A 17,540-nucleotide genomic window follows, 5' to 3' on the forward strand; every position below is an offset into this window, starting at 1 on the left:
GACTAGGGGGGGGCTCTCCATGAAGTTAGCAAGTGGCTCATTTAAAACAAATCAGAGAAAAATCTCTCACACTCAATGCAGAATCTAGCTCTGGAATTCATTGCCAGAGGATGTGGTTAAGGCAACTAGTGTAGCTGGGTTTTAAAAAAGTTTTGGATAAGTTTCTGGAGAAGTCCATAAACTGCTATTAATCAGTAAAGAATAGTCACTGCTTGATGCTGGCATTAGTAACATGGGATCTATTTAATGTTTGGGTACTTGCCAGGTACTTGTGACTTGGATTGGCCACTGCTGGAGACAAGATACCGGACTTGATGGCCTCTTGGTCTGACCCAGTATGGCAGATCTTATGGAGGAAGGCATGTTTTATAGTAGCCCACTGATCCCTAGTCACACGTCTGAGCTTTAACCTAGCCTGGGGTTTCTATTTTAAGTTTTCTAGATCCAGCCTTCCCTATTAGAATGGTCTAAAATTTCCAGAAATGTTTTACAATGGGAGCTCATTTAAAAAAAAGAAAAGAAGTGGTTAAAGATTACATGGGTTACCTAGGCTCAGTAGCTAAGCATGTCACTTAGACATAGCCAGGGTTAACATCAACATACAATTTTTCCTCAGAAACTGGAAAAAAAAAATCAGGAATGTCAGTTACTTTTCAAGGCAACTATTTTCCATTTATCCTAGTAACAAAATATTTTCTTTTAAAGCTCATTCTTCTCAAGTAAGGAAAAATTCTAGGCAGTTATCCCACTGTTTTGTACCTTATTCAACCAATCGTTTATAAAAACTTTTTTTTTTGGGAGGTTGAAATACAAGGGTCGAGCCCTCTGTTACTTTCAGAGATCTCCTTGCTGGTGCTTGCCCCCCTGCTCTGAATATATCTGCATGGAGGCGAGACATATTAGTCAGTTATAAACAAGGTACATCTCTGCAATCCAAAACAGTCAGGCTGCTGCCATGTGAAGGAGCACGGCAGATGAATGCAAATAAGGATCAACCGGAACTCCCAGCTGGCCAGGTTGTGTCTGTCCTACGCTGCTCTCGCTAAAGGATCAATCCTTGTCGTCAGCCACACACACACTCGACCGCCTGCAGGATATCGCTCCTTATCCAAGGCACTTATGTTCCCTTTCTGGTCCGTTACTGTTCTGGGGAAATGGTCATACAAGTTCCCGTGCTTAAAATCAGCACCCAGGACTGCATTCCCCCTTCCACATGTCTTTTACCCAACTTCTGGCCTTGTTCTTATTCATGGCCTTTATATTTGTCCCTACCATGCTTAAAATTTCATCACTGCACTCATCCTCACTATATATTTCCTCTGAGCCTTCCTCTTTGTGAGATCAGTTGAGGTTTCAAAACTTTGGCAAACAAAAGTAAAATGAAGAGAATCTGCATATACAGTCCCCCGCTTCTGTAATAAACTGCATTCTCAAGCTCTGCACGTCTTGTTATTGCACAATTCTTAATTATAGTCTCTTATTTTCATAATAAACTTCACCGGTTATTAAAATACTATGTTAGGCAATTTAAAATTATCCCCTTCCAAAAACAAAATGCACTTTAGGATAACGAGATCAGGCCCACTTGAAAAGAGAGAATAAGAGAGTCCTTGGCAGTGTTATTCCGGGACAAATGTGGAAGAGGTCAGCGATGGAAAGCAGACCAAGAGACATTGGAGGAGTAGAAGTCACTACCCATTGGCAACTCTACTTTTTCACAGTCATCGTTGTCAGACTTGTCACTGTCTTCTTCACTAGACGGGTCATAAACCGGCCTCTCCAAATGGATTTTCTCCGCTTTCTGTCTCTCTTCCTCCACCTGCGCTTCCTTCTCCGCCAGAAGCTGCCTGTGGCAGAGGCCGCACACCCTCAGCGGCTTGGGAGACAGCCGCGGCATGAGAAACCTGTGCTTGGAGCAGACCCCGCACACCACAAAGCCACACTTGCGGCAGTGGTGCCGGCGGGTGAAGGCGGAGAACTTGGTCTGCGTGCAGCGCATGCAGATGTCGGTGGCCCGGTCCGGGATCCAGGGGGCCGCGTGCTCCTGGGCGGGCTGCCTCCCGGTCTTCTCCAGCAGCTGCCTGACGCACTCCTCGATGTGGCCGATCCACTCCTTCCGCTCCGTGAGGGAGGCCGCCGAGACCACGAATGACTTTTTCGACGTCTTGATCATCCAGCGGTTCTTCACTTGGTTCGTGTCGGGGAGCAGCTCCAGGGTGACGTCTTCGAGTGGGATGATGTGCTGGGCGTTGTAGCGCCGCTTGTTGATCACAATGGTCCCGTACACGAGGATGTCGTTGAAGAGGAAGAAGATGCGAGGTTTGGGCTTTTTTCGACACTCTTTTGTCAGAATTCCTTCCCCTACCAGAACCCTTTCTGACACAGCCAAAGGTTGTCCGGAGGCGCCAAAGCAGTTCTCGACCGCCGCAATGCGCTGAAGGTTGATCTCACTGTTGGCCAAGTTGTCCACCATCTTTTATTCCGTTCTAAAAAAAAAAAACAAACAAAACAAGAACAGATTTAAAACAGAAAAATGTACATAATTTGTTGCATCAAACCATGTTAAATTCATGAAAAGTCAAGAAAAAAAAAACAAAAACCTACGCCCAACAAGCTTAAATCTGATGATAGGCCAAATGATTACAATCATTTATAACTCAATTTGCTGGGTTTGTATTATTGTGATCATCGATGCAACGCATCCGGCCCCCCTCCTTCCAGGCAAGTCCCCAAACTGAAGGCGAGTTTTTGGACTGCACGTGCGATATGACCATTCCCTGCTTAAACCAGCAGCACTGAACGCCACCCAACAAGTCACAATAGAGGTCAATATTGAAAAGAAAAAAGACCAAGTACATTAGCGGTAGAAAAAACATATCCAGCTAACTCACATGGGATATTCATCAGCTCAGCTCGGCTGCAGATTATTCCTGTATTCTGCTCTATGGCTGGTTAACTTATCCGGTTAACTTAACTAGTTAAGTTTAGCTGGATAACTAGTATCAAGCCAATCTGCCCATTCCCCATCTTCGAGTGGTGTCCGCTGAACGTATCTGGATATTCAGCCGTCGCCATTTATTCAACTTACTAGCCTGGAGTACTGGCCTCCCAGTGTCTCCAAAAACTGTATTTAAAAGTCTCTCTTCAACCCTGAAAATGCAATTCACTGTTCCATCCTGTTCTCTATTTAAAATAAAACCCATGCTAGATAAAAAGCCATAGTGAAGGTCCCGAAGAGGCACCAGCCCCATGCTGAATATCGCTGAGTTAATGAAACCTCGCAGTAATGACCGGGTTTTTGTTTTGCTTCCAGTCAGTCAGTGCTCTTAATCAGCCTGTCTGGTCACTGGAGTTTTAAACAATTGGACTGTATCTTATAGGCACATTTCGCAGCCTAATATCAAAACATTTCAGTCATATTAAAAAAAAACAACAAACACACACCTTACAACAATAAAGCAGGCTTATAACATTCTCCCTTCCTCTTTCAGACCTCCATACCAAAGCTTGCCTATTGCTCAACTTCAAAGCTGTGCCTTCAAGTTCCATGGAATTAAATAGCATGCTTGCAGCCACAAGGATGTGACATTTTCCCTCGTTCACATGCTCTAAAGTGACTTTTTTTTGTTTGTTTGTTTCCATTCAGGCGGGGCCAAGAATAAGCAATACGGTAGAAATATCCAGAGAGACCAAGAATGACCACGAGGGACTGAGTCATTTCCTCAAAGGCGAGGCTCTGGGGACCAAGGGAAAAAAAAAACAGGTTGAATCGCATCTCTGTGTCACTACAGGAGCGCTGCAGTCCTGGGCCATCAGTTAGCATTTTATATCACCCTCGATCAAGCTGAGTGGTCAACTCTTTTCTCATCCCTCCCCCCCTCTATATGGCCAGAGGCAGGAGTCCAATTTGCCTCAGCCCTCATCCCACAGAAATAAAAAGCATATGCATGTGATCTTATAACTAGCAAATAGTTTACCAGACGTGTCATGGCAGGCCATGGCGTGGCACGTTTTATTAGTAGGTAATCACTGTCTTTGTGTCCCCTATGGTCAGTAATCTCTGTCCCTTTTATTTGACAACGTTTTGTGCCCGACGTAATGCGTCACGGCTAATCACGTAATTTTTTGAAGTAGAACACGCGAGGCGAGATTTCTGACCCCGTGGTGCAGTGCGGCAGGTGAGCATCTTTGCTAGCTTTTTTAGATTTTCAGCGTTTCAGCCTTTTGGCGTACTGGGGAAAGAAGTTTACTCTGCCGGTTCACGTATAAATTACAACGCGGGCCAGTGAAAACAGTTGTGTGCTTTTAAAAGCAGGTTTCTGTTTTTGTTACAAAAGTAATGGATTGATGTGAGATTCTTTGTATTTATATGAGCTTCGCATATATTCAATCTTTGAGGAAGCCTTTTTGTAAGGTGAATACGGACATGAAAGCTCAACTACTTTGACAATAGCTAGTCCCTGAGGAAGCCTTTTTACAAGGTGAAACGAAGATATCTTTTGTTGGACTGGACTTATGTCGAGGGGACCCATGTTGAGAGGTAGCTTAATGGGCTTCTGTTGAGAAGTAGTTAAACACCCAGATTTAGGATCCCTCTTTGGAACTGATTTAAATATTTAGACCTATGGCAAGAAATTCATGATTTGGATTTATTCTTGGGAATGTGCAATCTTATTTCTTGGTAATAAATGATTTGTAATTTATGTACATTGTTAATTCATGTGCAAGGTGTTTTTAAATAAATAATGGGTATGAATGATTGTATGAGTGTGCTAGTTTAGTTTTTAGAGTGTCTATATAGGTGAGTGTGTTATGTTGTTCAATAAATGTTTACACACATTGTGAATGTGTTATCTCTCTGTTGTGTGACATATCCATAAGCAAATCGGGGAGTATTTATAATTGTGACCCTCTGTGTTAATTTACCTTTTATTTATTAGCCGTTTTTATATTCCGCATCTTCCATTAATACATTCATTCAGTGTGGATTACATAACATATGACTACAGTATTATCACAAACACAAAACAGTACAATCATATTATAAACATAAAGTACATCAATAAAAATAGTAGAGCAGCCAGGGGAAAGCAATGATGCATTCACTACCCACCTGCAAGGAGGGAGGTGAACCCTGATCCCCTGTTGTGTAGGAAAAGGACATGAAATCGGTTTACAGATAAAATAAGAGAGGAGAGAGGGCAGCTCAGGAACCGGCTGATGCGATCTCTGTCTAGAGTTAACGGCCAATAAGACAATGCCATACTGACGGACAGACTGGCATTGTGGTTTGATAAAATGTCAATTTCCAATATAGGAGTGCAGCACCAAGACCGACTGCACGGGTCCTCCCTGTAACTGTGCCCGCTTGTGATTTCTGACGCATTTAATGGTCCCTGCCAATTGCACTCCCTGGCCTGAACTGCCAGCTCTAGGTTCACCAGCTGGGCCGGAGTTTGCTGAGAGATGCAAGGCGATCCTGTAACCAGAAAGGGAGCAGGGGAGACGGCAGTCACCATAACCCGAATGAGGGACCCTCATGAAGGGAGGAAAGGAAACAAGTGAACGTGCTGCAACCAGAAAGCTACGGACTCTGAAAAGACCCCAAGATCCCTTCTGCCATGACCCCGCCCCCACAAAACAGAACATAAACTTCCTCCATCCAAGTTCATTTGAGCCTGAAATCAAACGTGTTTATTGTGAAAAGCCCGCGTAGCACGCACCACTGCCCGAGGTCACTCGTGATATCCCGAGTCAAACACGAAGCGATCGGAGCTACGTAGCGAGCCGCGGGGCCTGCTCGTAGGCAGAGCTGCCAAGTTACCCAGTTCCAGAGGGGGGAGATTTTAGGCCGGGCCCGGATTTCTCGGACAACCCCACTCTGACGCATTATGGGACCTGCTGCACTCAGTTCAAGGGACAGAATCAGGGGCTCCAAACGCCGCCATGCTCCGGGATGTGGGTTAAAAAACCCCACTGTCCTGGCCAAAATGGAAGGTGGGAACCTGGCAGCTCTGCACGTGGCTCCTCTCAGGGCTGCTTAACGAACTTTTAAACATGACGACTTAAGGTAATGTTTGTAACTGCTAAGAGGGAGAATCTTCATGCTTGCTGTGCCCACTTTCGAAGCACTTCTCAAGACCCGCAGGGTACTGCTAAAGGAACTGGATACAGAAACTCAAAACATGAGGCTAGATAAGCACCAAGAGGCATATCAAAACCGTCATTACAAGGCCCCACACACCATAAAGCATATTTATACTTAAAATACATTTTAGTAAGTCGCTACATGGGCCTGATTTTCAGCCGCTGCTACATAGCTGACTTATCTGGCTATCTTTTAGCTGGTCAATTTGTGGGCGGGCACTACTTAACCGGTTAGGTTATCCAGCTAAGTAGCCGTCTTCAGCCTTAGACAGACAACTTATCTCCCTAAATTAAAGCTGCCCAATAGCAGGTCTAAATTTCGACGGATAACAACTTGTCTAAGTAGCAATTTGTCCGAGGATATGCAGCACCACAGCCATTCTGCTGAGTATCCCATCTAAGTCAGCCAGATAGGTCTAGCCTGCTAACTTAGATAAAAGAGGACAACTTTTGAATAGTGACTCCTAAATATGTTTAAGAATCGTTCCCCTGATGAAGCCACTATGGTGCAGTGAGACAATGTTATTGGGACCGAGTCAATATGGGATAGAACCAGGTTTTGAGTCAATAGCTGTAGGTTATTGGTGAAAAAGATAGCTGCTGATCTATGTAATTTTGGTAGGAATCTATTAGGATATGATGGATAATTAAGTTGATGTATGCTAGCAAGCATGCCACATTTTCTGTAAATATGAAGAGCGCTTTATTGATAATATATGGTACAATGAAGATATATACAGCAATAAAATCTCTCATTCATGACCACAACCACAACCACACATATAGAAAAAATAGATCTTCTCAAGATCAATTCCAATGAAAACTAATCTCCTCTTGTACACAACAAATTCTTATCTTTCCATATAATGGCGTCTCACTTATAATGTGTGCTCTAATGGAAGATTCCTCTCCAAATCTCAGCCTCTGGGACGGTTCATACTCTAGAGGAACCATTGCAACTTCAAAGAACGGTGCACTTACGATTTCACTCAGACGGAGCAAACTATTTTCCGCTGGGACCGCTGTATAGTACCGGGTTGACAGGTTACCGCCTGCTGCTACAGGGGGGGTTCTGTCTTAGCCCTTCTCGCTCCCCAAGAGAATAAATTTCATTTTGTGCACCTGAAGGTGAGCCATCAACTGGAACTTGGACCTACGTGTCCCAAGGCAAGTCCTATACTCGGGAAAACTTTGGAGCTGGGGCTCACCCAGATCTTTCACCAACTCTTATCCAGCTCCTCTCCAAAGAGAAAGTTCTCTTTAAAAAGGGCAATATGTAAAAGGTGGGAGTTAGAGACCGAACCCACAAGCCCAGTTGCTAAATCACAGCAGTCTGCTGGCTGCTACCCTAGAGGCCAGAGGCTTAGACGTCATCCTTACCCTACCCTACCGACAGCTATGGCTGACTTGAGATGGGCCATTCTGGGAGCTGCTGAACCCAGCATAATACTGCTCAGGCTACAGAACTGCCACACATGAAGGCCTGCAGGGCCACAGAACTGGGCAGAAGGCCTGCTTCAATATGGACTCTATCTTCCTGTCCTGGGGATCCTTTAAGTTTGCCCTCCCACCACCACAGGGATGGTAGTCTTACACGCGACTGCTAACATATCTACCTGTAGGATTCTAAAGAGGTTATGTCTCTCTTCTATGGAGTACGGCGTAAATCTTACTCCCAGTCCCATCCCATTCTGCTAGCAGCATGAGCCTCGGGGGCGCTGTGGAACGGGACTGCCTTCAGAGGTTTCCCGATTCCCTGAAGAACTGGGGTCCCCCTTTTGCAGGATCTTTTGGGATGGGGGTCTGTTATTTTTAAGGCCCGAGATGAGGGTGGAAAGCTCTCCCCTTCCAGAACCACCAGACTATTGTTGATTCTTCCTACTCTGAAGAAAAAAAATCCCCTTCTTCTGATAGCCCAACAGGAGAGCCCTGGACAGAATCCTTCCCTGGAAACCTGTATAGGCGTTACATATTGAGGGGGATGGGGGGGGAGCAAGACCCTCTCTCAAGCATTTCAATTCTGGACCCTTCCGGTAATAACGATAGCCCAAGGCCTCAGATTGGGGGGGGGGGGGGGGGGGGCGAAGAGGGGTTCCTCCTACATGATACAATATGCCCAGCTAGGAACCTTTGGGGCACATTTTAAAATGTACGCCCGATTTTATAACATGCGGCACATGTTATAAAATCAGGGGTCGGCGTGCGCAAGGGGGTGCACACTAGTGCACCTTGCACGCGCTGAGCTCTCGGGGAGACCAGCTGGCTTTCCCCATTCCCTCCCCCCCCCACTTCCCCTCCCTTCCCTGTCCCGCCCCCCAGCCTGAAATCCCCCTGTACCTTTATTTCACAAGTTACGCCTGCCTCTGCAGACTGCCGGCGCGCGATCCCCCGGCCCAGCAGCCTTGCAGAGGCCTCTGGCCACGCCCCCTTCCCCGCCCATTTTTTCAAGCCTCAGGACTTTCACGCGTGCCACCGGGCCTTTTGAAAATAGGCCCAACGTGCTTAGGGCTTAAAATCTGCCCCTTTATGCCCCTGTGTTACGCCCGAGGGGGTGGGCACTTTAGAACTTGGGCTGGTTCCTGCAAGAATATCTGAGGGTGGGGCAAGGAGCCCTTACCCACCGGCTGGCTGGCCCAATCAATGAATCCACTCTCAACTGCTCTTCCCTAGCAGTGAGGGGGAGCCATCTATCTCCTGCAGGTCTGGGTTGCCCTCACACACAGGGCAAAACAGCTCGGCCATGCTTGGGACCTGTTTTATCTCACGGCCCTTGCACCTCCTGCCTCGATGCACGGCCATGGGAGGTGTTATTTATTGCTGTGGCCACACAGGCGATCACCTGTGGATGTAGTCTGCTCTTTGCGGCGGTGTGGCACACGTCAACTTTTTAAAAAAATTGTCAGTCACAATTTGGCATTGGGTGCACCCCCCACCCCAGGCATAAAACGCCATGGTGCTTCCCCCTCTCTCCCTGGGATCCTGTTACTCCTCAGGTACTTGCCACCCTCCGGCTTTCCTCTTTTTCTTTGGAACTTTTGCTAGCTGCTGAGGGAGGAATAAAAAGAGAAGAAAGAGAGACTTAAGGACTCCCTTTTGCTTTTTTTTTTTTTTTTGAAAGGAGGGCCTCTCTCTGGTTCACCTAAACAAAGAGAACCACCTCCCTGGGGAATCCACAGGGCTCCCCCCCCCCTCCCCCTCCCCCCCGGTATTGGAATTGCCTCCAGGGGATCATTGGGAAATAAGCTCCCACTGGGAAAATTAACCTAAGGCCTGCTGCCCCAGGAGCAGTAAAGCTGAACCAGGACAGGGCCAAGCCTAGGCTCTGGGCGTTCGTTACCAGTCTGCAGTTGCCAGAGACAGAGACTACTCGACCACACTTCCCTTGTAGTGTAGAGTGAGATCATAAAAGAGGTGGAGCAGGAAATCCCATACACCACGACTGGTCTAGCAGGAAGCAAAGGAAACAGAAATTACTGGCGCGGGGGGGGGGGGGGGGGGGCGGGGGACACATTGCTGAGAGGGGATTGAACATCCCAGAGCATTTTTTAAATCTTTCTTGAAAGGCTGAAGACTAGGAGGGAAAAGTGCTGCATTTTTAAATGCCAAGACGCCAGTATATATATATATATATATAGATATATATTTTTAACTCACTCCTTTTCCCTGGTTAGGTTGAGGTGACCTACATTCAGATATTTCCTTGTCCCCAGGGAACTTAAGGGCCCTATTTATTAAGCATTTTCCCCATAGACACAGAATGGAGAAAACCTTTAGTGGAGGCCCCTAAACATATACATGAGGCAATGGAAGGTGACGTGCCCAAGGTCATAAAGACACAACAATGGGATTTGAACTTTGGCTCTTAACCACTGGGCTATTCAAGAACACCTTCATCTTACCGATATGCATACCGGGTGACTCATAAATCATTTTCTGATAATGCTTCACTCTAGCCAGATAAACAAACCTATGTACCTCAATGACACCTAGTCCTATAGAGATAAAAATGTATAACGAGAATGATAGAAACAGAGGAGATTGTTGTGCTGTCACAGGCCTTACAAGATCAGGGGGGGCCTTCCCTCTCCTTCCTTCGGCCGCTGAGGTCCCTCTGTGTCTCACCCATGCGTGCTTCATGTTCTGGCTCCCTCCAGCTCTGCCAGAAGCCTGCCCAGGTCTCCACCACCCCCTTAAGCATTTTCACCCACTCCTCTGGGACCTCCTTCCTTTCAGAGGGAGCTTTTCGCTCTACGGCCGTGGCTTCCTTTTGGTTCTTCCCTGAAACCCGCTAGCTATTTTAATGTTCGTATTACATCTCCCTTTTCTTTCCTTTCTACTAAGGCAGCACGTTTGCTTCCTCATGCACCCCCCATTCGCTGCAGGCCACGAACCATTTCCCTTGTCCTTGTAGAGATGCGGCTTCCAGAACGGCACACAACATCCAGAGACCTGTGCGGGTCAGGTCTCCCACTGCCCGGGCTGGCCTGCAGAGGGTGCCTTCACAGCCCTTGGGCGGAGAGCGTCCCAGTTGCTGCGCAATGGAGACAAACTGGGGGAATCAGATTTAGAGGCCTGGACTGCAGGGTTCCGGAAGGAGCCTCGGTGCTCGGCCCCCCAGCAGTCACTGGGCTAGGAGAAAGGGTGGATGCAAATCAAGGCAGGATAAAAACTGCTGGGCCCCCCCAAAAATTGTTGCGCTGTTAATCTTGAATGCCCCCCTCACAAAAAAAAAACCAAAGCGGAAATCGGTCCAAGCAAAGCCACAGACGTGAAAACAAAAAACAAACCAAAAACAAGAGCGTTGCCTCGGAAAGTCAAATATTTATTACAATTAATCCAAACTAAAAGTGAGACTGGCCGGCTCTGGCCGGGTTTCGCCTTGTCGGCTGCAACAGGGGCTCAGTCATCCAGATTGTACGAATGGATTCAAGATTCTCATTTGTAGAAAAATAAAACTTTCTCCGTGAAACGCAGCAGACACTGCCATCTCAAAAGTCCCTTTACTCTCGTTCCCCACAAATATCGCAAATTCTTTTTTGTCAGCATACATAAAAGTGCACTGCTGCATGACAGGAAAAAGTAAGTTTGCCTGTCCTCCCTTCTCTGTGTCTATTTTTCTGTACTTCCTTTTTCTTCTTTGGTGAAACACAGTGGTCTCTAATCTCTTTCCATTGCCAGCCAAAGATTTGTTGCCATTTCAACATTCCTTGTTGTTACTGTGCATGATTCTCCCGGGCCTGTTAGATCCCCTACTCCCAGCCACGCATCCTTAACAATCATCTTTTATTTATGTTTTTTTTATTTAATTTATTTGGAGCCTCCAAGTCAGTGGAAGCCAGTTACTGGGTTACAGTGCCGTGACCCTATACTCGCGATTACCGGCTTCTTCTCCTCCTATTTAACAAGCTCCCTCCACTAGGCCCAAGTCATGGCAATGCCAGAGAGAGAGATCTCACAGCATGCAGGCCCTGGGTCCGGCCAGTAGGTATCGCCATGAGAAATGCTTGAGCAGCTGAGACAGAGACAAAGCAGAGGTAATGCACGGTTTGGCAAAGCTCCGAAAGGGGCCAAACAGGGCTATTTTGCAAGGGTGACCGCCTGGGGGGAGGGGTGTGTGTGTGTGTGTGTCACATCACCCTGCTGCTGAGTCAGTCTGCAAGCACACAAGCCTGAAAGGGAATGGAGGTGGGACGGCAACCTTTGCCTAGGGTGCCAAGTTATCCAGCGCTCTGGGGTCAAAAGGAAGTTATCAGGGAGACTAGTGAGCTATTATAATGAGTTAAGTTAAAAAATGAGCTGTCAAAAGGTGAGCGAGGAAGTTTACAAAACGTTACAAAGTTCGTTACCAAGAAAAAGGGGCCAGGATCAGAATTATGAGAGAAAAAGGTGAGGGCGCGGTAGAAGTAATTTTCGGTAATTTTCTTTTAAAAAGAAGAAGAAAAACAGATCAGGGCACCAGGTCGTGGCCTCCACCTTCCACTCCCGCTGCAACGGGGAAAGGAGATTCCAGCTCAGTGACCTGGAAGGAAATAAGCACTGGAGGGAGAGAGATCAGAGACGAGACCAATGTTCTGGGAACAGTCTGAAAAACAGAGGTGCAAAAGTTCAACAGGAAGACATCCTGGAGGTGGGGGGCAAGGCATGTGTGCATTAGCAGGGATGAGCAGGACCTCAATTTTGGATGCAGTCACATAGTAACATACAGGCTGATTCAGTAAAAGTCGCTGGAGAGTGCCTGCTCTCCTATGCGCGCGATTCAGAGGGGAAGAATATGCAAATGAGGGCCCATGGTAAAGAGAGGTGCTAGGGACACTAGCGCTTCCCTAGCGCCTCCTTTTTGACAGGAGCGGCGGCTGTCAGCAGGTTTGACAGCCGACGCTCAATTTTTCCCAACATCGGATCTCGAGCCCGCTGACAGGCACGGGTTCGGAAAACGGACGCCGGCTAAATTGAGCGTCCGTCTTCCGACCCACTGGCAGATTTTTAATTAATTTTTTTTTTTTTTACTTTTGGGGCCTCCGACTTAATATCCCTATGATATCAAGTCGGAGGGTGTACTTTCCCGGTGCCAGCAGAAATTAACGCCAGCCTTTGGATAGGTGTTAATTTATGAAAGTAAAATGTGCGGCTTTGCTGCACATTTTACTTTCTGTATCGCGCGGGAATAACTAATAAGGCCATCAACATGCATTTGCATGTTGCGGGCGCTATTAGTTTTGGGGGGGTTGGCCGCGCATTTTCGACACACTGTTACCCCTTACTGAATAAGGGGTAAAGCTAGAGCGTTGAAAACGTGCGTCCAAACCCAGGCTAACACTGCGCTTCACTGGATAGTAATGATGGCAGAAAAAGACCAAAATGGTCCATCTAGTCAGCCCAGCAAGCTTCCCAAGGTAATAACTGCCGCTCTGTTCAGGTTACCCCCACCATGAGGCAACAGTCAGAGAGACAAGAGAATATGGAGAAGGTGGGTGTGGGGTAGATAGAAAAATGGAAGAACATGACTTGCCATACTGGATCAAACTAAAGGTCCATCAAGCCCAGTATCCTATTTCCAACAGTGGCCAAGCCAGGTCACAACTACCTGTCAGGCTCTCAAGGGGTAGAGAGATTTCATGCTGCTTATCCCAGGGATAAGCAGTGAATTTCTCCAATTCTGCCTTAATAATGGTTAATGGCCTTTTCCTCCAGGAACTTGTCCAAAACCTTTTTGAATGCAGCTACACCAATAGCTTTCACCACATCCTCTGGCCACAAATTCCAGAGCTTAATTATGCGTTGAGTTAAAAAATATTTTCTCCTATTAGTTTTAAACGTATCACCTAGTAACTCAGTGTGTGCCTCCTGGTCTTTGTACTTTCTGAAGGAGTCAACAACTGATTAACCTTTACTCGTTCCATTCCACTCATTTTTATAGACCTCTAAGATATCTCCCCTCAGCTGTCTCTTCTCCAAGCTGAAGAGTCCCAACCTCTTTAGCCTTTCTTCATAGGGGAACTGTTCCATCCCTTTTATATTTTTGGTCACCCTTCTCTGTACCTTTTCTAATTCTGACTCATCTTTTTTGAGATGTGATGACCAGAACTGCACACAACGATCAAGATGAAGTCGCACCATGGAGCGATACAGAGGCATTATTATATTCTCTGTTTTATTCTCCTAGCATTCTATTTGCTTTCTTGGCTGCTGCTGGACACTGAGCAGAAGATTTCAATGTATTACACCTAGATCCTTTTACTGGGTGACGATTCCTAATGTGGAACCTTCCACTGTGTAGCCATTATTTGCATTACTCTATCCTAAGTGCATCACTTTGCACTTTTCCACATTAAATTTCACTTGCCGTCTCCCAGTTTTGCAATGCCCTCTTGCAATTTTTCACAATCCTATTGTGATTTAACAACTTTGAATCATTTTGTCTCATCTGCAAATTTGATCACCTCACTTGTTGTTCTCATTTCCAGGTCATTTATAAATATATTAAAAAGCAGTGGCCCCAGATCAGATCCCTGGGGCACTCCATTATTCACCTTTTTCCATTGGGAAAATTTACTATTTAACCCGTTGGCAGTCTACAATAGGACACTGCCCCGTATCCCATGACTTTTTAGTTTCCCTAAGAAGCCTCTCATTTGTCAAATGCTTTCTGGAGATCTAGATACACTATCAAATGGCTCACCTTTATCCACTCGTTTATTTACACCCTCAAATAAATGTAGCAAATTTGCAATGCAAGACTTCCCTTGGCTAAATCCATATTGACTTTGTCCCATTAAACTATGCCTATTTTTATATTTGGCAATTTTGTTCTTTATGATAGTTTCTACCATTTTGCTTGGCACAGACTCACTGGTCTGTAGTTTCCTGGATCACCTGATTCCTTTTTAAAAATTGGTGTTACATTGGCAACCCTCCAGTATTCTTGTTCCATAGACTGATAATTTACAAAATTTCCAATAACAAGTCTGCAATTTCATTTCTCAGTTCTTTCAGCATTCTGGGATGTATACCATCTGGTCCAGATGATTTGCTACTCTTTAGTTTGTTAATTTGCCCTAGTACGTCTCCCAAGTTCACTGAGATTTGTTACAGTTCCTCTGAATCATCATTTCTGGCATGGGTATATCTTTTACATCTCTTACAATAGGATTGTAAGAGATGGTATGAACACCCATAGCAAGCGATGAGGCAGTTAGTATCATGAAGCTATAACATAAGAACCACCATACTATGTCAGTCCAAGGGTCCATCAAGAAAAACGGTGACCAAGAGCTGAACGTTGAGGGACACTCAAAGTTAGTGGGGAGGGAGCAGAGAAAGAATTGCTCACCAAGACCTAAAGGAACAGTCAACAAACTGGAAAAAGAACCAATAACAATCAGGGACCAGAGTCCTTCCAGCCCATGCTGTGAAATGCATCAGACATGCATAGAAAAATCAGCAAATCAAGAATAACTTTTTTTACATATCTTTTGTAAATGCTGGGTTTAATTTAATCTGGATATATAAAACTGAGCCAGGTTCATATCATCTCTTGCCTTTTTCAATTTTAATTCTGCAAAACAGTTTGTCACCGGAAAACCTTGGTGTAATTTATATTTCTTTACAGTACTATTTACTCTGCCTTAAAGTACTGAAAAGTAAATTCTAGGAAGTTTTAAGTAATTTTTCTTTTTGGATTAAAGTTAACAAAACTATGTTAGACTGTCAGAAGATATTGTTCAATTCACGAACCCAATTCAAAACGTACTTTCCAAATAGACTAACATGTCAGTCACATTAATTTATTTTGGAAACATTTATACAGGAAATACCAGTGGTAAAGGCAGACTAAAATAGACTATCCTTTAAAGCAACCCCTTCCCCGAAAACAATATATATATATACCCAGTAATTTACATGTATTTTGCTATCATTCACTAAATACAAATCAGACACAATCAGACATTTTCTTTTTATATAAAGTATTTGCCCATGGATTTGGCTGGGATCGGATGAAATCAGAAAACGTTCCTCAATCCTTGGGCTTGCTTCCTGCCGCAGACTACTTCCACGACGTCCCTCTCCTGCATCCGATCTTTGCTTTCAGACGATGCGCATTCAACTGAAACTGCTCATTTTAGACTTTTCGTAGCTGAGCTGTCCCACCAGAACCAGAAGACACCGCGTGCACTCACCTGTGGGGCAGGAAGACCGATACAGTCGCCTTTGATCGTTTCACGCCAAGCGCAAAGGGCTTCTTCTCTTCTGGAAATTGTCAATGGTCCGCCTTAAAGCCGGTGGGGGGGAAAACCCACTCTCGGAAAACGGAACTCAATCTGGACTGAGTTCCGGACCTTCGCTGGATTTCCAAGTACAACGGTGGGCGTGCAACGCAACTTCTTTAAATGTTTTCCTGCCCGGGATTCGGACTAAAAAATAAATTAAAATTCCGCAGTGGGAAGACTCCCGGGAGCTAGCGAAGGCTCTACCGCTACAGCGTAACTGAGACTTCCCGCAAGTTTCCTCCAGCCCGACAGCCTCGCGCCCGAGCCCCAGAACGCAAGCCCCAGCTCCTCCCCCGCCGCCTACGCAACATTCCAAGCCCGCCCACCCCCGGGACAGGCAGCCTATCGGCGCACGAGGGAAACTGGGCGCGGCTGGATGCAAGTGGGGAGTGGAGCAGAGGCGGAGAGCTGAAGCGCCGATTGGCGGGAGGGGGTGATTTGGGTTTTTCAATCCCCAAATCTCTGCTTCATCCGTACTGACAAGGAGCGCCTCCCGTTTGACTCTGTTTATCTCCTTTGCATGGCCTTTTGGTTCTTTATTTGTCCTTTTGCTTTCCCTAAGAAAAGCAAGATTATGAGCCCGCGTGCAAAGGAATTAAAACCACAACTACTTCAGTTTATCCTGGAAAAAAAAATATGGAGACAGTTGGTAATTGTCCTTGCTATACCCTGTAATTTTGTTTTATTATCACTATTACATACTTCTTTTTCTTTTACCTAAATCTTTTACCTAAATATGTTACTTTGGCAACTCATTTAGAAACTGTCATGCCAATTTAGCCCTTGTCCCAATCCAGTTCCGAGCCCAGGTCTCGAGGGGAAGCTCCTGCATTGGAGTTGGGGGTGGGGGCAGATTTAACTCTTCAAAGCTCTTAGAGGTTTTCCTGACTGGGGCTTCTCTGTTCATCAGCCCAGCCCGGGTACAAAAACACCACGCGGACACCAGGACTGCTTTTCAAAAATGAAAGTTCTGTACTGGCATGAACGGCAGGCAAAACCAATTGCGAATGCACCCACAAGCAGCACAAAGTCCAGGAACCACAAAAAAAATAAAAATAAATGTCAGTTATTTTTAGGAGCGATAAGAATTCCCCAGCCAGAACAGATCAGCTCTTGAGACAGGAACCTTCCCCCTCTGGGCCCTCCCGCTTTGTCTCACTTTAGTGAGCTTCTGGTTGACTCTTTTTCCAATCAGGAACTGCTTAGGATTCCTTCCTCAGAAAGGCAGCTTCCTTTTTCCAAAACTCCCACTAAGGACGTCTTTTTTTTTTTTTTTCTCACTGAATACTTCATCAAAACTTCTCCCAAGACAGATGAGGAATTTCAGTCACCTCTGCTTTCTGGCAGCCTCCTCTTCTCTTGTTGAACCCCAGGACCCCTATTCCCTCCCTGGAAGTGCTGGTAACCCCTCCCTTGAATCTGGGTCCCCTTCGCTGGACAGGGATTCTTTCTCCGGACTCTCAAGCCCCCACTCCAGGTACTTTGGCTGTGAAAGGAAAGATCCCCCTCTAGTACCACTCCTGGGGAGGTGGCGCCCTCAGACCGTGGATGGCAGACTGGTTCTCCTGGTACCCTTCCTGCATCGGGTGGGTACAGGAGTTTTATCAAAACTAAAACCCGCCTCTC

At 45.9% G+C, this 17,540-nt stretch overlaps 1 protein-coding gene across 1 annotated transcript; it reads right to left on the reverse strand.

Annotated features, from left to right (window-relative positions):
- Nucleotides 1-224: 224 nt before the first annotated feature.
- PLEKHF1 (pleckstrin homology and FYVE domain containing 1) lies at nt 225-16,190 on the reverse strand. Its single transcript, XM_029608449.1, has 2 exons — nt 15,825-16,190; nt 225-2,486 (listed from the first exon to the last, which is right to left on the reverse strand). The coding sequence occupies exon 2, from the start codon at nt 2,471-2,473 to the stop codon at nt 1,646-1,648; it is 828 nt and encodes a 275-aa protein (XP_029464309.1). The 5' UTR covers nt 2,474-2,486; nt 15,825-16,190; the 3' UTR covers nt 225-1,645.
- Nucleotides 16,191-17,540: the final 1,350 nt, after the last annotated feature.

This window comes from Rhinatrema bivittatum, chromosome 7 (assembly GCF_901001135.1).
Source record: "Rhinatrema bivittatum chromosome 7, aRhiBiv1.1, whole genome shotgun sequence".
In the NCBI taxonomy this organism is placed as follows: Eukaryota; Metazoa; Chordata; class Amphibia; order Gymnophiona; family Rhinatrematidae; genus Rhinatrema; species Rhinatrema bivittatum.